The sequence below is a fragment of the Phyllobates terribilis genome, unplaced genomic scaffold, assembly GCF_046119375.1.
Source record: "Phyllobates terribilis strain yellow unplaced genomic scaffold, ASM4611937v1 Scaffold_7__3_contigs__length_470593459, whole genome shotgun sequence".
Lineage (NCBI taxonomy): Eukaryota > Metazoa > Chordata > Amphibia > Anura > Dendrobatidae > Phyllobates > Phyllobates terribilis.
In genome coordinates, this window is record NW_027362767.1 from 396,160,467 (window position 1) to 396,184,022 (window position 23,556).

A 23,556-nucleotide genomic window follows, 5' to 3' on the forward strand; every position below is an offset into this window, starting at 1 on the left:
AAGGTGTCCAAAAGCTGACAAACTGCTCTGAAGACACAACTAACACATGGAAAAGTGACAAGTACATATAGTCATGCGAAAAGAAAAGAGGTGGAGGAGTAAAAGGAGGGGGAGACACAGATATAGGCATGTCATGCCCTTCTAAAATCCAAAAAGTGAGAAGCCGACACGTTCAGTCCGCTCCTGCCCGTGCCACCTCCGTGTCGCCGGGTTTGTGCCAGAGCCGCGGTGAACCCTGACGGCCAGCCCCCCTCTCCCAATACTGGTGCCTGTCCGCTGGTGGGTCGAGCGAGCCCCCCTGTGGTGGAGGCAGCTCTAAGTTTTTCTAATTTAAATTGTCTCTCTAATTTGAATGAATACACTTTAAATCCATTTACAAGGATCTATTGGAGGGCAAGTCTCATGCCAGCAGCCGCGTAATTCCAGCTCCAGTAGCGTCCACTAAAGCTGCTGCAGTTAAAAAGCTTTTATAAGGATCGAGCTCGGCTGTCCACCGCAAGGCATCCTACTGCCAGTCCCAGCCCCTATGCCTTGGGGTGCCTCCTGATGCTCTTCACTGAGTATCCCGTGGTCCCGAAGCATTTCCTTTGAAAAAATTAAGTGTCCAAACTACAGGTGGTGTAACTTGCTTAACAGCCGGGATAATCCGCTGACTAGCAGACACTGCTACTAGGCACAAAGTATTTCCTGGGCTAGATGCAGTTAAAAATTTGTAAGTAGATACTCTCGTTGGATGCTGAGAAAGCATTCCATAGAGTCTCCTGGCACGCCGTATATGATTCTCTTAAAAAGCTTGGGGTAAGGGTCTTGGGGACCCTTTTATAGCCAAAATCACGGCCCTGTATCACAATACGTCACCTAGGCTGAAGATAAATGGAACTGTAGCACCCTGAGGGCTCGGTTGCTACAGACGTATTGCACCTCACCCAGAGGTGTGATATCTCACTCTCAGGTAAGGATGGAGTGTGGATCAGGACCCGACACCTGCATGCATTACACCACATTGCCGTGGGGCAGGGCGACCAATATGCCCCTGAGATGGGCACGACAGTCCCTGTCCCTGGCTGGAGTGGGGGGAGGGAACACTGAGGAAGGGGAACCCTGTAGTGCAGGAGCAGGGAGGAAGCAGTTCCTGGGTGCATTGAGAAGGGAGTATAAAAGGTGGGCACCATCTTAGTTCAGTGCAGAGAAGTCTGAGCAGAAGTGGCAGGGAGCAGGGGCTCTGCATGAGCTCTGCTCCGGAGGCAGGCCTAGTAACAGAGGCCCAGGCCTGCAAGAGGGAGAAGGAAGGAAGAGGAGCGGAGAAGGCTCCAGGAACGAGGAATGAAGGGATCCCAGGGGTGCGGACGGGCGAGTCGCCACCGCACGCCCGAATCCACCTGCGTGGAGGGGTCAGGCCAAAGGGGGAGACCGATCCCCGAACTAGTGGAGGCAGGAAACGACCCTCAGCTAGAAACCGGAGGCTCTGACATTTTATGTGGCGCAGCCCCTCGCTACACCCGCTAGGAAGGCACCACATAGGGTCAGGGAAACTGGTGCCAAGTTAACCAAGAGGAGGCCCAAGGCAGCCGGACAGAAGTGTTGGTAAGAAAGGCCAGACAAAGGACACACAAACGGGGTCCTGTGAAGCGCTCCAAAGATATCTGGGAGTTGTCTGAGCCCCTCACCTGGTGAGCACAGTACGATGTGGGCAGCCGTTACCTGCAGACGTGGTCTGGATAATAAGAACTGTGAGTAAAGGCCCTGAACTGCATCACTGACTCCGTGTCGTTACTGCTGCTGCCCTGCACCATCACCCCCATCCTCCGCATACACTGCCCTGAGGCTATACTCCTCCCGTGGGGAGTTATTCTATGCTCTGCTGCATCCACAACACCAGCCTCAGCGGTCTGCCCTGTAGCGGCGGTTCACTCTGACCGCAATCCACGGCGTAGTCGGACATTTAAACATCAAAACCACATAAATAGTTCCGCCACTGGTTTGACCACCCTGAGCCACGGAACCGGGTCGCCGCCACGAAGACTACAACCACCAGCATCCACCAAAAAGGGTCCGGCTCCGGGTGTCCCAAGGCCCAGGGGGTGCGTCAGAACATTTTCAACACCTTTCACAATCACCAATGGGACAAGGCAGGGATGTCCTCTGTCCCCTCTCTTATACATCCTAGTGACGAAGCACCTGCTCTCATCAATTCGCCATAACCCCAATATTAGGTGGATTGAGGTGGGAGGCACCGAGTACAAGTCTATTTGCTGATGATGTCCTAGTATATATCACTCAATCACATATATCCATCCATGCTGTTATGGCTGAAATAGATCACTTTGTTACATGGTCAAATTTTAAAATCAATGCAGCGAAGTCTGAGGCCCTCGATGTCTCCCTCCCCAAATCCATATAGGATTCCATCCAGTCCAACTTTCCCTTTGCCTGGCCCTCACAGGGTATCAAATACTTAGGAATTCCTATTCATAGAGACCTCTCCCATCTATGTTATCTTAATTTTGGGCCCTTTATTGAACAACTCCATACAGACCACGGTTGGCAAGTTAGAACTGTAAGATTCACTACATGAACCACTGGTGTTTTGTGGAAAAGCACATGTACACTGTGTTCCAAATTATTATGCAAAAAGTGTTTAGGAGTGATAAGGGAAGAATTTGTTTGTTTGTCAGTTAAACTCATTGATGGTGATGTGTGTCAGGGCTCTTTATATCACTGTAAGCAATTGCAGACACCTGTGCTAATTAGTTTGGCAGGTGTGTCCAATGAAAGGCAAGACTACTTAAGAAGGCTGTCTCACATTATTAAGCAGCCTACATTTTCTGCCAAAATGGGAAAGAAAAAGGATGTGTCGGCTGCTGAGAAGCAACAAATTGTGGAGTGTTTAGGTCAAGGCATGACTACAATCAACATTGTGCGATGATCAGGATGAAGTGTCTTGGCAATCAGGAAGTATGTAGCTGATTCACAGTACACACGTGTGCGTGCTGATAAGGGAAAATTGAGGACTCTTTCCTACAGGCAATTACGTCAGGTTGAAAGAGCAGCGGCAAAAAAGCCTTGTCATAGCAGCAGACAAGTTTTTGAAGCTGCTTGTGCCTCCAACGTCCCCCGAACAACAAGATGCAGGGTCCTTCAGAGGTTTGCAGCTGTGCATACGCCATCCTGTCGACCTCCTCTATCCACTTCACACAAGCAGAAACGGCTCCAGTGGGCCAAACATTACATGAAGACTGATTTCAAAACTGTTTTGTTCACGGATGAGTGCCGTGCAGCGCTCGATGGTCCAGATGGATGGAGTGGAGGATTGCTGATTGATGGACACCCCATGCAAACACGGCTACAGCGCCAACAAGGAGGAGGTGGAGTAATGTTTTGGGCTGGAATCATGGGGAGAGAGATTGTCGGCCCCTTTAGGATCCCTGAAGGCGCTAAAGATGAACTCCATAATGTATGTGGATTTTCTCAAACAGCACTTCCTGCCATGGTTCAAGAAGAAGAACCGTGTATTTCACAGCAAGATCATTTTTCTGCATGATAATGCACCATCTCATGCTGCACATAAAACATCTGCATCTCTGGCTGATATGGGCATAAAAGGAGACAAACTTATGGTGTGACCCCCATGCTCCCCTGACCTCTACCCCATTCAGAACCTTTGGAGCATCATTAAAAGGAGTGTCTATGATGGGTGGAGGCAGTTCACATCTAAGCAACAGCTCTGGGAGGGTATTCTGTCCTCATGCAAAACAATTGAAGCAGAAACCATCCAAAACCTGACAAATTCAATGGACGAGAGAGTTCAGAAGCTCCTTTCGAACAAGGGGTCCTATGTGAAAATGTAACATCACCTAGAATAAAGTTTTGAGTTGAAAACTGTTTGATTTCAGTTTCTAACAACCTGCTAATGTTTATAATTTCAAAAATGACCATTTTTTTGGTCTTTATTAAAATGAAAAGGTTGATCGAAAAGTTTGGGGGATCTAAGAGTGTGGCAACCCAGTAGTCATGATTACTTCGAATTCTGACAATATGAGGGTCATGCTGCAGGTAGTGCAGCAAGAAGGCACTTATGTGTCTTGCGCATCTCAGAGCCCCAAAATTATTTTCCGGGCTAGATGCAGCTAAAAATTATTATTAATTTTAAATCTGGTGAAGCTTTAGTATAGATGGCCTAATAGGATCAGTGCTGCACACTGCTACAAAGCCCAAATTATTTTCCAGTCAAGATACAGATAAACATGATTAGTAATTTTAAATCTGGTGGAGCTTATTATAGATGGCCTAATAGAATCAGTGCTGCACACTGCTATAAAGCCCAAATTATTTTCCAGCCAAGATACAGGTAAACATGATTAGTAATTTGAAAGCTTAAAACGGTTGGTAGGGTGATTTTAACCAATCATCAAGCTTTTACTCTCCCCAGGATGACACAGGGGTAGAAAAGTCGTTTCGGATCCATGATTTGTTCATCTTTATGAACGTGAGTCTGTCTACATTATCAATGGAGAGCCGCGTGCGCTTATCTGTCAGCACACCACCAGCAGCGCTGAACACACGTTCAGACAGAACGCTGGCTGCGGGGCATGACAAGATCTCCAAGGCGTAAGTGGCTAGCTCCGGCCATTTATCCAGATTGGAAGCCCAAAAAGAGCAAGGGTCCAGTGACACAGTCGTGGCTTCAATGTTTACTTGGAGATACTCCTGTACCATCGTCTCTAGGCGTTGACTATGTGTCAGACTTCTTGTCTCCTGTGGCCTTGCAAAGGATGGGCTAAAAAAGTGGTGAAATTATTCCGCAAAATTGATGTTACCAGCAGATACTGTGGTTCTGTTACGGTTTGAGTGCTGAACACTTGACGGTCCCACGGTTGGCAAGTTGGAACTGTGAGATTCACTACGTGCACCACTGGTATTTTGTGGAAAAGCACATGTAAGATTCTGCAACAGTCTCTGCTGATACTCCTGCATGTGTGCATCCCTTTCTATGGCAGGAATAATTTCTGCAAATTTACTTTTGTACCGGGGATCTAACAGTGTGGCAACCCAGTAGTCAGGATTATTTCTAATTCTCACAATTCGAGGGTCATGTTGCAGGTAGTGCAGCAAGAAGGCACTCATGTGTGTTGCGCATCCAGGAGCACCAAGTCCCTGTTGTGTTGGTGGCGAGGTAACAATCATGCTTCCTTCCTCTGTCCTCTCCCCTCAACCTCGCACAACAGAAATGTGATCAAGGTCTCCCTCATCTGATGAGTCTTCCATCAGTTCGTCCTCCACTTCTTCCTGGGCTCCTGCACCTTCCTCACTAGTTTGGCTGCTACCATGCGCCCTGGTAAAACCATCTCCCCCACCCTCACATGCCTGCCGCCTTGGTGCTGCCGACCGTCTGGACCTTGCAGATGTTAGCCCTTCCGCATACAACTCCTCCTCCTCTACTTCCTCCACCTCCTCTTGTGCCACCACCTGACTTCGAATTCTGTTTAACATGTGCTCCAGCATGTAAATCACCGGAATAGTCATGCTGATAATGGCATCGTCAGCACTAAACATCTTCGTCGCCATTTCAAAACTGTGCAGAAGGGTGCATAGGTCCCTGATCTGAGACCACTCCTCCAGCGTGATTTGCCCCACCTCTGAATCTCGTTGGCCCAGGCTATACGTCAGAACGTATTGCACCAGGGCTTGTCGGTGCTGCCACAGTCGCTGCAACATGTGCAGAGTTGAATTCCACCGGGTAGGCACATCGCATTTTAGCCAGTGAAGTGGCAGGCCCAACGACTTCTGTAGAGATGTAAGTAGCTGAGCTGCGGGATGCGAACGGCGGAAGTGAGCACACAGCGACCGTGCTCTCTGCAGAAGGCCATCTAGTCTGGGATAGTGGGATAAAAATTGCTGGACAACCAGGTTCAACACGTGAGCCATACAAGGCACGTGTGTGACATTGCCCCGGCGAAGGGCCGCACCCAGGTTTGCAGCATTGTCGCACACGGCCTTCCCTGGTTTCAGGTACAGTGGAGACAACCATTCATGAAATTGGTTCTCCAGAGCTGACCACAGCTCCTCAGCTGTGTGACTCACATTTCCCAGACATTTCAATGTAAAAACCGCCTGATGACGTTGAGCCCTACTGCCAGCATAGTAAGGAGGTGTGCAGGATCCCTTCTGCGCAGTTAGAAAGCTTGTGGCATGACCAGGCAGGCTTTGGGTGCAGGTGGAGGACCGAGAGCAGGTTGAGGAGGCAGAAGCAGTGGAGGAACTTTGACATAAAGAGGATTGACGCACAACTCGTGGGGACGGCAAGACTTGGACAGCAGCCCCTTGTCCTGCTGTCACCATAGTTACCCAGTGCCCAGTCAGCGACATGTAACGCCCCTGTCCATGCCTACTCGTCCAAGTGTCTGTGGTGAAATGCACCCTGTCACACACAGAGTTTCTCAAAGAAGCGGTGATGTTGTGTGCGACATGCTGGTGGAGCGCAGGCACACCTTTCTTTGAGAAGTAGTGCCGACTGGGCATCTGGTACTGAGGCACTGCGACGGACATAAGGTCTCGAAAATCCTCTGTGTCCACCAGGCGGAAAGGCAGCATTTCTGTAGCCAAGAGCTTGCAGATGGTGAAATTCAACCTCTTAGCTTTCTCATGGCTAGGAGGAAATGGTCTTTTACTTGTCCACATCTGAGGGACCGAGGGCTGGCTATTGTGCTTAGACGGGGTTGATAAGGGTGTCCCCGGCAAACTGCCGGTCTGTGAGGAAGATGCAGGCAGACATGTTAGGTTGCCTTGATCCAAAGGTGGTGCTATCGATGTCGGACAGCGCTCAACACCAGCTGGTGTTACCACCTCCAAAGAAAATGATGACCTGCCAATCACGCTGGCTGTTGCGGGTAAAGAGGTGGCAGGTCTGCGCCCCAAAACAGGTGTGACTGCTGTCCCCCCAGTCACAGAGGATGAAGAGGCCGCGGATGCACAAGATATGGCAGACGGTGGTTGGCCCGGCCGGCTAGGCCGCATTGTAGCACACTGAGCTTCCCACTGCAACTTATGCTTCATGTCCATGTGCCGGTTCATGCATGAAGTACTCAAACTATGTATTTTTTGGCCTCTACTTAGCTTTTGCTGACAAATGTTACAGATAACACGAGTTGGGTCATCTTTATCGATCTGAAAAAATGCCCAGGCTATGCAAGGCTTAGCACCCATGCGACCTGAAGAGCCACCACGACTTGTGGTGAGAGGCAGAGTTGTGTTTGAGGATGCAGTTGTTGACGTGCTTCCAGTACTACGTCTCTGTCCAGGAAGGTGCAACCTGACCTCGTCATCACTAGCATCTTCCTCCACCTCCTCTGCTGACCTCATCTCTTGGCTGACTGTGGGTTGACAGTAAGTGGGATCTCCAACCTCATCATCATCACCCTGTGCGTTATCACACCCGTCGTCCTCAGAGCCAACCTGTTCCTGCCCTGACAAAAAACTAAAGTTGTCGCTCCAATCAGGTATTTGAGTCTTATCATCGTCTTCCTCATTGTCTCCACCAACAGGAGTTACAGTTTGGGAATGAGGGTCTACATTATGGTCAGAACCTTCCGCGTCTGGTCCTGGATCCGACTCATAAAGATTCTGGGCATCAGTGCAGATCATTTCCTCGTCTGGATTCACAGAAGCGCTGGAGTCGACCTCTGATTCCCAGGCTATAGTATGAGTAAACAGCTCTGCAGACTCAACCATCTGTTCTACCTCATACTCAGACGGGCAGCTGGAGATTTGGGAGCTGTGAGGAAGCAAGTGCGATTGGGGTGACACCTTTGAGGACTGGAGTATTTGTGATGTTGAAGTTGATGTGGAGGAGAGCCCACTTAAAGGAGCACTTGATATCCGTTGAAGCACCTGCTGTTTTTGTGCCTCATCTGGAATTTGTAGCGATTGGCGTGGCCGTAAGAAAGGGATCTTATCACATTGTCCGCTAAAAGAAGTAGACATTTTAGTTTGGCTGGAAGATGGTCTTTCTTCTGCAGATGTTACTGTTGCTTTAACACCTACCCCACGGACACAACCTTTTTTCCCCTTCCCAACACGCCTATTCCCCTTTCCACCAGCAGCAGGCCTTTTTCCACTCATTTTGGTGGTTAACTAATTCACAACTCTGGAGTTGTTTGCACAAAAAAACAATGGATGGGAACCGAGCAGAGCTGAGTGGCCAAACTGTGGTATTAGGCCAAAACTATTGGCTGGGTTAGATGCAGAAAAAAATTATATTCAATTTGCAACCTGATGGAGGTCTGTATAGATGGACTAATAGAACAAGTCCCACACACAGCTAGAAGCCCAAATATTTTTTCAGAGGTAGATGCAGAAAAAAATTATATTCAGTTTGCAACCTTATGGAGGTCAGTATAGATGGACTAATAGAACAAGTCCCACACACAGCTAGAAGGCCAAATATTTTTTCAGAGGTAGATGCAGAAAAAAATTATATTCAGTTTGCAACCTTATGGAGGTCAGTATAGATGGACTAATAGAACAAGTCCCACACACAGCTAGAAGGCCAAATATTTTTTCAGAGGTAGATGCAGAAAAAAATTATATTCAGTTTGCAACCTTATGGAGGTCAGTATAGATGGACTAATAGAACAAGTCTCACACACAGCTAGAAGGCCAAATATTTTGTCAGAGGTAGATGCAGAAAAAAATTATATTCAGTTTGCAACCTTATGGAGGTCAGTATAGATGGACTAATAGAACAAGTCCCACACACAGCTAGAAGGCCAAATATTTTGTCAGAGGTAGATGCAGAAAAAAATTATATTCAGTTTGCAACTTTATGGAGGTCTGTATAGATGGACTAATACAACAAGTCCCACACACAGCTAGAAGCCCAATATTTTTTCAGAGGTAGATGCAGAAAAAAATATATTCAGTTTGCAACCTGATGGAGGTCTGTATAGATGGATTAATAGAACAAGTCCCACACACAGCTAGAAGCCCAATATTTTTTCAGAGGTAGATGCAGAAAAAAATTATATTCAGTTTGCAACCTTATGGAGGTCAGTATAGATGGACTAATAGAACAAGTCCCACACACAGCTAGAAGGCCAAATATTTTTTCAGAGGTAGATGCAGAAAAAAATTATATTCAGTTTGCAACCTTATGGAGGTCAGTATAGATGGACTAATAGAACAAGTCCCACACACAGCTAGAAGGCCAAATATTTTTTCAGAGGTAGATGCAGAAAAAAATATATTCAGTTTGCAACCTGATGGAGGTCTGTATAGATGGATTAATAGAACAAGTCCCACACACAGCTAGAGGCCCAATATTTTTTCAGAGGTAGATGCAGAAAAAAATTATATTCAGTTTGCAACCTTATGGAGGTCAGTATAGATGGACTAATAGAACGAGTCCCACACACAGCTAGAAGGCCAAATATTTTTTCAGAGGTAGATGCAGAAAAAAATTATTTTCAGTTTGCAACCTTATGGAGGTCAGTATAGATGGACTAATAGAACAAGTCCCACACACAGCTAGAAGGCCAAATATTTTGTCAGAGGTAAATGCAGAAAAAAATTATATTCAGGTTGCAACCTTATGGAGGTCAGTATAGATTGACTAACACAACAAGTCCCACACACAGCTAGAAGGCCAAATATTTTTTCAGAGGTAGATGCAGAAAAAAATATATTCAGTTTGCAACCTGATGGAGGTCAGTATAGATGGACTAGTACAACAAGTCCCACACACAGCTAGAAGCCCATATTTTTTCAGAGCTAGATGCAGAAAAAAATTATATTCAATTTGCAACCTGATGGAGGTCAGTATAGATGGACTAATAGAATGATGCTATGCCCAAAAGATTTTACTTCACTAGGTGCAGTAAAAAAATTGGTATTCTATACACAGGTGGTATATCTTGCAACACAGGCAGGCTACTCCACTGACTAACACACTCTGCAATAGGCCAAAAAGGATTAGCTTTGCTAGATTCAGCCAAATGCTGTGAAAAAAACTTGCACAGCACTGGCACAGACCTGCCTGGCAAAAACTGATAGGAACTGATGTAACCTAGTCCTGAAAAGGACTGCAATTACAATTAGTCTTTACTCCCACAATCTATCTATTTAAGAGCACAGACCTGCCTGATAAAAGTCGTAGGAAATGCTGTAACCTAGTCCTTAAAAGAACTGCAATCACAACTATTCCCTACTCCCAAGCTATCTGTAGATTTGTGCGAAAATTGGCTTGAAATTAACAAGGTATAGCGCACACAGCAACAGCGGTGCCGTCTAACACGCAGCTGCAGCAGTGAGAAAATGGTGGCGACGGGGAAAATGGCTTGGTCTTATAGGGCAAGGACATGTGACATACACTGCCAATGACACATGCCCTTGCTTGTGAAAAAAAGCACTTCGCTCCGTGTGTGCGCTGCTGATAGGCTGACAGATTGCACCTCCCCACTGCAAATGCGGGAAAGAGAAAAAAAAATGGAGATCTTCATTGTTCCTGCAGAGATCCATCCCCTGCCCCTCCCCCCACCCCGCTGTGCACTCAAACTGCGTATTAACATTAATTTTCATCATTACTGAGAAAAAATCCAGTTATGATTTTGGTGCACGAACAGTTATCGAACATAACCTCGAACAGCCGAATTTTTCTCAAATTGTTCGTGTTCGCCGAACGGCTCGAACACCGCCCAAAACAGCTCGAATTTGAGATTGGCGAACAGTTCGAGTAGAACAACGCTCATCTCTAGCTACGATGGAACTCTGTCTTGCAGAAAAATCATGGTTTTCTTGAAAGATGCAGACTTTTTCCTCTACCCTTTGTGTATAGTGACAAGCTCGGCTGTATGCGGAGGTAAAACACGGAATACTGTCTCTTTAAATTTTCGGGTTAGTTTATTTAGCAGCCCATTCGGCTAAAGAGACAAAACAAAGTACAAAACTTACAGCACAGTCCGTATGCCAGCCAAGGTTTGGCCACTCACAATTAGTCACACACAGGTTCAGCACACCCCGTGCTAGCTCCTTCCTGGAGCAGAATTTCACTACGTACTGAACACACCTGAGTCTCAGGGCTGGCTATTTAAAGCCCAGGATCTCCCTGTTTGGAGGTATGGGGAATAATGTCCCGCCCTGCACTTTAGTTATCCACTGAAAACAAACATTTCATTATAAATGGGGTCCTATTAACTCTCTCTGCATTTATTTGTGCAGGATAACTTGCAAGTTTTCACATCACTGAGTCTAAGAGCTATCGCGACACATACCTCCCTTCTGACACACTACCAGTGACTTTGTCACATATTCCCCCCTTTGCCCAAAGCCGGGGGTTTTGGTACCTTTACTCATTAGACATAGAAGTCTGGACAGGGCATGCAGTTTCCCGGGCCTGTGTTCTACCAAAAAACTAAAGTTCTGGAGGGGCAGGAACCACCTGGTCAACCGGGCATTTTTCCCCATTCGTTCCCTCATCCATCTTAGGGGGCATGGTCTTAGACCAGTCTGAATTTGCAGCCTAATAGGTAGTACCTAAGGGTATAAACCGCTCACTTGACGGCCAGGCACTCCTTTTCCACGATTGCAAAATTATTTTCGAAGGCCGAGAGTTTCCTGCTTAGGTACAGAGTGGGGTGTTCCTCCCCATTTACCTCCTGCGATAAGACGGCTCATATGCTGATGTCAGAGGTGTTCCTCTGGAGCACAAACTCTTTTGGAAATCAGGTGCTATCAAACCGGCTGGTTACAAAGGGCACATTTCAGCTCCTGGAACACTATCTCTGCCTCAGAATACCACTTTGCCATCGCTGTCTTCGTATCTTTAAGTAAGTCGGTTAGGGGTGCCGCTATTGTGGCGAAATTCGGGATAAACCACTGATAATACCCCAAGATACCCAGAAAGGCCCCTACTTGTTTCTTGGAGGCTGGTTGCAGGCAATTCTGGATTGCCTCCACCTTGTTCATTTGCGGCTTTATTTTGCCCCTTTCAACCACGTAGCCCAATTATTTCACCTCTTCCTTTCCTATGGCACATTTTTGTGGGTTTATGCAAACCCGGCATTTCTCAATGCATCCAGTACTGCCTGGACCTTCTGCAGGTGGGTTCCCGATTCTGGGCTGAAAATCACGATGTCGTCCAAGTAAGCAGCAGTGTATTTTTATGTGAGCCCAGAATCCGGTCTATGGCCCCCTGGAAGGTAGCTGGGTATCCCTGTAGACCTAACGGCCTCCTAGTATATTGAAAACACCCGTTGGGTGTAGAGAAGGCCATTTTCTCATTGTCCCCTGGAGTCAGGCGACAGTACCCTTTTGTTACGTCCAGGGTAGTGATGTACCTGGCAGGCCCCAGCCTCTCAATAAGCTCATCTACCCGAGGCATTGGGTAGGCATCAAACTCGGACACGTCGTTTAGCTTCCTGTAATTGTTACAGAACCGCCATTCTCTGTCTGGCTTAGGCACAAGAACAATCGGGCTGGACCAGCCACTTTTAGATTCCTCGATGACTCCCAGGCTCAACATTTTCCTTACCTCCTTGGTGATCAATTCACGGCTGGCTTTAGGAATTCGATACGGTCATTGGTTCATCCGTACATGCAGTTCCGTCAGGATCTCCTGCTCCACAGATTGCATACATCCGGACAATTTTGAGAACAGGTCTCAGTTTCTTTGCAAGAGTTCTCGGCACTGTTGTTTCTGGGCCAGTGACTGTCTCTGCCACTGTAACGTTCTTGACCCTGGCTTACGGATTTGCCCCTAAGGGGGAGCTTCCACTGGTTCCCTGTCTCGCCACAGATTCAGTAAGTTGATGTGGTAGATCTGGTATGGCTTCCTTCTACCCGGCTGGTGGACCTTGTAGTTGACTTCATTCAGCTTCTCAACTACTTTGTACGGTCCTTGCCACTTAGCCAGGAATTTATTCTCGACCGTGGACACCAACACCAGATCTCCAGGGCTGAATTGTCTCAGCCTTGTTGCCTGATTGTAGACCCTTGCCTGGGCTTCCTGTGCCTGTAGAAGGCTCTCCTTCACAATTGGCATTATCCTTTTCATCCAGTCCTGCATTTGGGCCACAAAGCTCAATGACACTCAGATGGGGTGTAACCTCTGCTTCCCAGGTCTCCTTTGCTATGTCCAGAAGCTCCGAGGGTGTCGTCCGTACAGCAGTTCAAACGGCGAGAACCCTGTAAGGTCTGGGGAACTTCCATAATGGAGAACAGCAGAGACGTCAGCAGGCAATCCCAGTCTCGACCATAATTTTCCACAACTTTCCTTAACATAGACTTCAAGGTCTTGTTGAACCGTTTTACCAGTCCGTCCATCTGCTGGTGGTATACAGACATTTTGAGTTGTGTAATTTGGAGGGCTTTACACAACTCTCTCATCACCTTCGACATAAACGGAGTTTCCAGGTCCATCAGGATCTCCTTTGGCAGACCTGTTCATGAGAAAATATGTACCAGCATTCTGGCGATACTTCTAGTGGAGGAATTTCTTAACGGCACTGCTTCCGGATATCGCATAGCATAGTCCAATATCACCAGAATGCATTGGTGGCCATGGGCAGACTTCAATAGGGGCCCAACAAGGTCCATGACGATCCAGTCAAATGGGACATCTATGAGAGGTAATGGCACTAGAGGCTCCGGAAATGGGACACGGGAGCCGTTAGCTGACAGGTGGGACATGACAGGCAGTAGTTCACAATCTCTCGTTGACATCAAGGCCAGTGGAACCTTTGCAGGATCCGCTCCCAAGTCTTATCTACCCCTAGATGCCCACCCAAGATGTGAGAATGAGCCAGGCCTAACACTCTACGCCTATAGGGTTCCGACATTACTAACAGCTCTATTACCTCCCTTTTGGGTTAGTGACCCTATAAAGAAGGTCCCATTAGGTGCAAAATATGGGAACCTGGTGTCAGCCCCTTGCTCCTGAGCAACCCCATTGATCAAAGACAAACTCTCAAATGCAAATTTTAAGGTGAGATCCTAGATCTGCACAGTCCCAATGTTCCTCCAGACACCCCCAAGTCTGGGACCTCATCTTTCTGGGTCACCACCTCGTCTTCGCCCCCCGCAAGGACACACAGGGGAAGTCATTTGCCTCTGACTGAAACGATGATGCATCATGGGGTGACCGACTCCCGGTTGAGACACTTGGCACCCCTGCTTTCCACCACAAGTCCCAGAACAGACTGAAGTCCCGCCCTATTGCTATCAGGTGGAGCAGATTCCTAACCATCCACACCTCATGGGACTCAGCTCCACAGTCAGTGTGTATTATCACTCTGACAATAGGGTAATCCTTTGCATCCCCATGGATGCACCCCACAACCACATTTTTCCCGGGGATCATCTGATGTGGTAGCGTGGCCCTTATGAGAGTCACCAAGCTCCCTGAGTCCAGGAGTCCATCCACCAGTACCCCATTAACAGTCACCAGTCACCGAACATGACTGTGGCCCCTCACTGGGCTTATAGTCCACACTGGGAACCACCACCATGGACACAGTCGCACGGGATCAGACAGTGTAGGGAGAGTGCTGCATAGTTAGGGAGAGATTTATACTGCGAAATAGGTAGTGTATGGTCTCTAAAGCCTGCAAAATCAAACAAACAGTACTTCTGAGGGCTAATATCCATCCAAGATATCAGGCAGGCAGGCTGTATAGGAGACGCAGTGGTTATACCAACAAACACTGCATTACAGTCCTGTGTGCTGCTGCTCAAATTGCTAGACTTAGCCCCAGGTCTCAGGGGCCAGGAAAAATCCTTTTTTTTTCATCTAAATCCTCTTTCTTTTTTTTCCTCAGTCAGACTGTACAAATGCCATTCTTATTAACCTTTTGGTATCCCCCCCCCGCCCCCCCCAAAAAAATTGCCAGATTAGGTTGTAAAATTTTAAAATGACATTTCCCGGTGAATGCAATTGTCACGGTTGAAAGCAATACAAAAGTGCAAAAACGCATAAAAATTGCTACTTGTGAACATAGCCCAAGGTTTGGAGAAGTATTTTTGTTTTTGGTTATTTATTTTACCTTATACACAAGTCTTTACCCTGGAAAAGAAATTCCTTAACATATTTCACAGGAAAAAAGTTTCAGTTTCGTTTTTGAACGTTTTATTGTGAGCCCGTAAAAGTGGCTTAATACCTCTGACCACGTTGTTCACAGCAGTGACCTGGGGGTCAGAAATGCTTCTTGGGGTGATCCCCATGCTGTCCCCATGTCATTTGAGCACTGTCTCTATCGTTTTGGACACTTTTTAGGCTTTCTACAGACTGCCGGGGGTGCCGCCGCAAAAATGCTCAGGTTTCCCATAGACTAACATTAGGCTCTTTACTCGGGTCGAGCACCCGAGTATCACAGTGAGCTCGGCCCGAGCTTCGAGCACCCGAGCATTTTAGTGCTCGCACAACACTACTGTTGACTATTTGCAACAAAACTTTTCATCGTTCTGTGATTGTGCATCACAATCTTAGCAAGTTAAAGAGTGCTGCATCCTTTTGTAACATTTGTAACAATTTTTTACTTTTCAGAGTCAGTGAAATCTCTTTTTGGTCCATTTTGCTGGAGGCAAACAAGTTGCCTAATAATTCTGTACACCTTGATAAAGGGCGTTGTATCCTTAGGCTGCATCCGCTCTCATTACACAAATACAAATCACTTTAGCTTCATCTTAACAGCAAAATTTGGACCGCATGACTCCGCGGGGAGCAGGGAGTCGCCTTCCTTCTGCCATCTCTAAAGTGAGTAAAGCCTTGGAAGTTTATTCTGCGCTACACCGCACGGCACGGCGCCCGTCTTCCTCTAATACTACCCCCTCCATCCTGTCCCTCTGCCCTGAGGCCTTGCTCCGCCTGTGGGGAGTAGTAATAACTATGGCCGCCATAACACCATGCCTCAGCAGACTGCAGTCGCGCTGGTGGCCTTCACCAGGTGCCACAGGTGGCGCAGTCGTAAATCAGCCTCTCAACCCGGATAAGCCCACACCATCTCTTTTAATGTGATGGCCCTGAGCACGGGTCGGGTCCGGGCCACGGCTGCACCCCATCTCTCCATCACAGGACCCGACTCCGAGTCCCCCATCTCTCAGGGTAAACTAAACTAAAGGGCTTTTCGAGTAGAGGCGTCACATAAGGCACCTCCTCCAAAATGGAAGTGCCCGAGCAATAGTTGATGCACAGTGTTCTAACCTCAGCTTCAGCCCTCAGGTCCAGCTGCTAGCCTGACTACTAGTCCTGCCCGCCAGCCTGACTATCAGTCCAGTCCGCCAGCCTGACTACTCTCCAGCCCGACTGTCTGTCTTCCATTCAGTCCGCCAGTCTGTCTATGGGCTTCACCCGCCTGATTACCTGGAAGCACCTGACTGTTACCTGCCTGCCTACCTGGAGGATCCTGCCCATCACTTGCCGTGACCACCAGTCTGCCTACCTGGAGGCTCCTGCCCGTCACTTGCCGTGACCACCTGACAGCCTACCTAGAGGCTCCCGCCTGTCACTTGCCGTGACCAACTGTCTGCCTACCTGGAGGCTCTTGCCCGTCACTTGCCGTGACCACCTGCCAGCCTACCTAGAGGCTCCTTCTTTTTTTCCTCAGTCAGACTGTACAAATGCCCGTCTTATTAACCTTTTGTTATTCCCCCCCCCAAAAAAAAAAAATTGCCAGATTAGGTTGTAAAATGTTAAAATGACATTTCCCGGTGAATGCAATTGTCACGGTTGAAAGCAATACAAAAGTGCAAAAATGCATGAAAATTGCTACTTGTGAATATAGCCCAAGGTGTGGAGAAGTATTTTTGTTTTTGGTTACTTATTTTACCTTATACACAAGTCTTTACCCCGGAAAAGAAATTCCTTATCATATTTCACAGGAAAAAAGTTTCAGTTTCGTTTTTGAACGTTTTATTGTGAGCCCGTAAAAGTGGCTTAATACCTCTGACCACGTTGTTCACAGCAGTGACCTGGGGGTCAGAAATGCTACTTGGGGTGATCCCCATGCTGTCCCCATGTCATTTGAGCACTGTCACTATCGTTTTGGGCACTTTTTAGGCTTTCTACAGACTGCAGGGGTGCGGCCGCAAAAATGCTCAGGTCTCCCATAGACTAACATTAGGCTCTTTACTCGGGTCGAGCACCCGAGTATCACAGAGCTCGGCCCGAGCTTCGAGCACCCGAGCATTTTAGTGCTTGCACAACACTACTGTTGACTATTTGCAACAAAACTTTTCATCGTTCTGTGATTGTGCATCACAATCTTAGCAAGTTAAAGAGTGCTGCATCCTTTTGTAACATTTGTAACAATTTTTTACTTTTCAGAGTCAGTGAAATCTCTTTTTGGTCCATTTTGCTGGAAGCAAACAAGTTGCCTAATAATTCTGTACACCTTGATAAAGGGCGTTGTATCCTTAGGCTGCATCCGCTCTCATTACACAAATACAAATCACTTTAGCTTCATCTTATCAGCAAAACTTGGAGTTGGAAATTCTGTATAAAAATTATAATATGGTCACAATACTCCCTTGCCTAATAATTCTGCCCACCGTGACCACCATCACCAATCAATTATTGTAGATAAATCTATAATTACACAGCTTGTATGTAATATTATTGAATATATTACATTAAGATCATAGTAAAGTATCATATTTTTGCCATTATATGAATTTAGTTAAGCAACTTACCAAAATCCTTAGAAAAAATCTCTCCTGCTCCTACGTCTCCCCTGTCACTAAATGCGTCGCTGCAGTCCACCAATGCTTCCTTCACAGCATCATACCCAATCAGTACTATGGTCCGATGGTTTGAAATATAGATGGTATATACCGGTCCATATGTCTCACTTAGCTAGAGAAATATAAAAACTTAAAAACTGATAAATGTGAATTTATCCTCCAAACAAGTAAGATATCAGCAAAAATTGTATATTTACCCTCAAAATGGGTAAAAAATATTGAGATACCTTAAGATAAGATATAATTGCTACACAAAGCTACTGTATATGTTTTTGAGTTTATAGTAGGAATCTCATTGAAGGTGCCCATTTTATTAGCTGGCTAAAAGAGAGGAATATACAAAGAGCATCTCACTGGAGGACCCAACATGTGCATGGATTACATTTACCAAATTAATTTTAAAGGGCGAAATGTAATACTTCATTTCTCCTGTGGAGATGCTGCAATCACGTTAAACACTTGCTGCTAGGTTTTTCTACAGATCACTGCTAATTGCTAATGTTACTGGTAGCAGGGGTCATTTATGATTAGTTTATTATACAGGATCCTAATAAAAGTATATTGTCCTAAGTACTTGTAATTTTTGACAGTGAAACTAATTTTATAATGTATAAATTACTGTGTACATATACAGTGTATAGATAGGTAGGTAGAGAGATAGATTGAATTCTTACCTTGCAGCATTTTCTCCACCTGTCTAAAACTTTTGCAGAGTACTCTGTGTCCTGGCTAACTTACATTTATCATCATATCTGCCTAAAATGTTGGCACAGTACTATGGGTTTATATACATTTTATATATGTACTGTGTATATATACATTACAGACCAAAAGTTTGGACACACCTTCTCATTTAAAGATTTTTCTGTATTTTCATGACTATGAAAATTGTACATTCACACTGAAGGCATCAAAACTATGAATTAACACATGTGGAATTATATACTTAACAAAAAAAGTGTGAAACAACTGAAAATATGTCTTATATTCTAGGTTCTTCAAAGTAGCCACCTTTTGCTTTGCACACTCTTGGCATTCTCTTGATGAGCTTCAAGAGGTAGTCACCGGAAATGGTTTTCACTTCACAGGTGTGCCCTGTCAGGTTTAATAAGTGGAATTTATTGCCTTATAAATGGGGTTGGGACCATAAGTTGTGTTGTGCAGAAGTCTGGTGGATACACAGCTGATAGTCCTACTGAATAGAGTGTTAGAATGTAGCATCGGCGTCTCTGCCCCCTGCCAGGCAGAGACGCAGTCCCTCTCACCGCCGCGCTCCCTGCCCGGCGTGCTCCTGCGCTCCTCTTCCTGCTTCTGCTGACAGCGCGCGCAGCTTCCCGGGCACTGTGCTTAGGGCGCGCACACACGATCCCTCCCTCTTAAAGGGGCCGCGCGCGCCGCCCTAAGGAGTCCTCGGCCAATTGCGGGAGGTTCTCCCATATATAAGGTGTGGAGCCCCTGAGGGTTCGACCGCCACAGGGATGCTGCACTTCACTAATGGAGTGTAGTGTTCCTCCTCTGAGGTAAGAACAGTGTGATAGTCGTGACCCAACCTTTGCATCCAACACCACATTTCTCCACCAGAGGGGGCTAGTATGCACTAGGTGCTGCCCTCCTGGTTACAGGGAGACTGGGGAACCAAGAGTGAGGGGAACCAGTTAGTGGGAGTGGGTGGAGGACTTACAAGTTAGTTACACTTTAAATTTCATATTTAATAAAAATCCATCTTGATCCATTAGGGAGTCAAGTCTTTGTGCTGTCAAATACTGTGTGTGACTGTGATCTCCCACCCTGATAGTGGACCCTGTGTGGGCCTGCAGGGTTTGGGAGAAACAGCCCTCGTACCCTGGTCTTGGCTCGAGGGGCAGGTTGTAGACCAGGAATGTCTTAACCCGGCCAAGGTCCAGGACCAAGATGGTCCGGAGCTTAAGAGTGTGGCTCCACAGCAAATGAATCCCAGGCAGGATGCAAACGGAGCGGTGTACGCCACCTGTCCTCGCCATGCTGATATATTCAGAGGGAGTCAGCTGCAAGAGGGGTACCAGTCCCCGACACCCGACCTTGCTACTCCATGTCCTGGTCGGGAAAGCCCGGTAGGCCCTGAGGATCCCACCGGGTATCGGACGGAGCAGAGCTGCCACTCGTGCCCTAGTTCTGAGAGGAGCTCAGAGGGAGACGTGGCCTATTGGCACACACACGGACATGAAAGGATTCGGTCTGTAGTTCAGGAACACTCTGGTGTAGGGTCCCGACTGCATGCTGGACTTACTCGGAGGTTGTCGGACCCCCGTGCCTGTTGACTGCATGACTCCGCGGGGAGCAGGGAGTCGCCTTCCTTCTGCCATCTCTAAAATGAGTAATGCCTTGGAAGTTTATTCTGCGCTACACCGCACGGCACGGCGCCCGTCTTCCTCTAATACTACCCCCTCCATCCTGTCCCTCTGCCCTGAGGCCTTGCTCCGACTGTGGGGAGTAGTAATAACTATGGCTGCCATAACACCATGCCTCAGCAGACTGCAGCGGCGCTGGTGGCCTTCACCAGGTGCCACAGGTGGCGCAGTCGTAAATCAGCCACTCAACCCGGATAAGCCCACACCATCTCTTTTAATGTGATGGCCCTGAACACGGGTCGGGTCCGGGCCACGGGTGCACCCCATCTCTCCATCACAGGACCCGACTCTGAGTCCCCCATCTCCCAGGGTAAACTAAAATAAAGGGCTTTTCGAGTAGAGGCGTCACATAAGGCACCTCCTCCAAAATGGAGGTGCCCGAGCAATAGTTGATGCACAGTGTTCTAACCTCTGCTTCAGCCCTCAGGTCCAGCTGCTAGCCTGACTACTAGTCCTGCCCACCAGCCTGACTTCTCTCCAGCTCGACAGTCTATCTTCCATTCAGTCCGCCAGTCTGTCTATGGGCTTCACCCGCCTGCTTACCTGGAAGCACCTGCCTGTTACCTGCCTGCCTACCTGGAGGCTCCTGCCCATCACTTCCCGTGACCACCTGTCTGCCTACCTGGAGGCTCCTGCCCGTCACTTGCCGTGACCACCTGACAGCCTACCTAGAGGCTCCCGCCTGTCACTTGCCGTGACCACCTGTCTGCCTACCTGGAGGCTCTTGCCCGTCACTTGCCGTGACCACCTGACAGCCTACCTAGAGGCTCCCGCCTGCTGCCTGCTGTCTCTCCAGTTCATCTACCCAGACCTCTTGTCAGCCTGCCTGCTGTGCCCATCTGCAGTATCGGTCAGTCACAGCCATCTGACCCGTGGGAGTCACCTGCTCCCTTACAAGGTCGTCCCTAGAGTAGCATCTAGTCCCTCTGCTCGGTCCCTCCCAGGTCACGGAGTCGTTAGCCACCGTACGACCTGGGTCAGTCCGAGTTGATACTTAATTACACCCCTCTGGGTCCCTCCTTGCACCGCAGCACAGAGGTTCCACCACCCCGATCTGTAACATAGAATTTGTATTATGGCAAGAAAAAAGCAGCTAGGTAAAGAAAAACGAATGGCCATCATTACTTTAAGAAATGAAGGTCAGTCAGTGCGAAAAATTGGAAAAAACTTTGAAAGTGTCCCCAAGTGCAGTTGCAAAAACCATGAAGCACTACAAAGAAACTGAGGACTGCCCCAGCAAAGGAAGACCAAGAGTCACCTCTGCTTCTGAGGATAGGTTTATCTGAGTCACCGGCCTCAGGAATCGCAGTTTAACAGCAGCTCAGATTAGAGACCAAGTCAATGCCACATAGAGTTCTAGCAGCAGACACATCTCTTCAACAACTGTTAAGAGGAGACTTTGTGCAGCAGGCCTTCAAGGTAAAATAGCTGCTAGCAAACCACTGCTAAGGACAGGCAACAAGCAGAAGAGACATTTTTGGGCTAAAGAACACAAGGAATGGACATTAGACCAGTGGAAATCTGTGCTTTGGTCTGATGAGTCCAAATTTGAGATCTTTGGTTCCAACCACCGTGTCTTTGTGAGATGCAGAAAAGGTGAACGGATGGACTCTACATGCCTGGTTTCCACCGTGAAGCATGGAGGAGGAGGTGTGATGGTGTGGGGTTGCTTTGCTGGTGACTATGTTGGGGATTTATTCAAAATTGAAGGCATACTGAACAAGCATGGCTACCACAGCATTTTGCAGCTGCATGCTATTCCATCCGGTTTGCGTTTAGTTGGACCATCATTTATTTTTCAACAGGACAATGACCTCAAACACACCTCCAGGCTGTGTAAGGGCTATTTGACCAAGAAGGAGCATGATGGGGTGCTTTGCCAGATGACCTGGCCTCCACAGTCACCAGACCTGAACCATATCGAGATGGTTTGGGGTGACCTGGACCGCAGAGTGAAGGCAAAAGGGCCAACAAGTGCTAAGCATCTCTGGGAACTCCTTCAAGATTGTTGGAAGACCATTTCCAGTGCCTACCTCTTGAATAGAGATGAGCGTTGTTCTACTCGAACTGTTTGCCAATCTCAAATTCGAGCTGTTTTGGGCGGTGTTCGAGCAGTTCGGCGAACACGAACAATTTGAGAAAAATTCGGCTGTTCGAGGTTATGTTCGATAACTGTTCGTGCACCAAAATCATAACTGGATTTTTTCTCAGTAATGATGAAAATTAATGTTAATACGCAGTTTGAGTGTACAGCGGGGTGGGGGGAGGGGCAGGGGATGGATCTCTGCAGGAACAATGAAGATCTCCATTTTTTTTTTCTATTTCCCGCATTTACAGTGGGGAGGTGCAATCTGTCAGCCTATCAGCAGCGCACACACGGAGCGAAGTGCTTTTTTTCACACAAGCAAGGGCATGTGTCATTGGCAGTGTATGTCACATGTCCTTGCACTATAAGACCAAGCCATTTTCCCCGTCGCCACCATTTTCTCACTGCTGCAGCTGCGTGTTAGACGGCACCGCTGTTGCTGTGTGCGCTATACCTTGTTAATTTCAAGCCAATTTTCGCACAAATCTACAGATAGCTTGGGAGTAGGGAATAGTTGTGATTGCAGTCCTTTTAAGGACTAGGTTACAGCATTTCCTATGACTTTTATCAGGCAGGTCTGTGCTCTTAAATAGATAGGTTGTGGGAGTAAAGACTAATTGTAATTGGAGTCCTTTTCAGGACTAGGTTACATCAGTTCCTATCAGTTTTTGCCAGGCAGGTCTGTGCCAGTGCTGTGCAAGTTTTTTTCACAGCATTTGGCTGAATCTAGCAAAGCTAATCCTTTTTGGCCTATTGCAGAGTGTGTTAGTCAGTGGAGTAGCTTATCTGTGTTGCAAGATATACCACCTGTGTATAGAATACCAATTTTTTTACTGCACCTAGTGAAGTAAAATCTTTTGGGCATAGCATCATTCTATTAGTCCATCTATACTGACCTCCATCAGGTTGCAAATTGAATATAATTTTTTTCTGCATCTAGCTCTGAAAAAATATTGGGCTTCTAGCTGTGTGTGGGACTTGTTGTATTAGTCCATCTATACTGACCTCCATCAGGTTGCAAACTGAATATATTTTTTTCTGCATCTACCTCTGAAAAAATATTGGGCTTCTAGCTGTGTGTGGGACTTGTTGTATTAGTCCATCTATACTGACCTCCATCAGGTTGCAAACTGAATATATTTTTTTCTGCATCTACCTCTGAAAAAATATTGGGCTTCTAGCTGTGTGTGGGACTTGTTCTATTAATCCATCTATACAGACCTCCATCAGGTTGCAAACTGAATATATTTTTTTCTGCATCTACCTCTGAAAAAATATGTGGCCTTCTAGCAGTGTGTGGGACTTTCTCTATTAGTCCATCTATACTGACCTCCATCAGGTTGCAAATTAAAAATA

At 47.1% G+C, this 23,556-nt stretch overlaps 1 protein-coding gene across 1 annotated transcript in view; it reads right to left on the bottom strand.

Moving 5' to 3' along the window:
• The window catches only part of LOC141154987 (cytochrome P450 2C23-like), a 175,456-nt gene that overhangs the window by 140,591 nt on the left and 11,309 nt on the right, over window positions 1-23,556 (bottom strand). Inside the window, exon 2 of the mRNA XM_073641575.1 lies at window positions 17,677-17,839. Coding sequence (XP_073497676.1) covers window positions 17,677-17,839 — 163 coding nt within the window. The remainder of the gene's footprint in view (window positions 1-17,676; window positions 17,840-23,556) is intronic.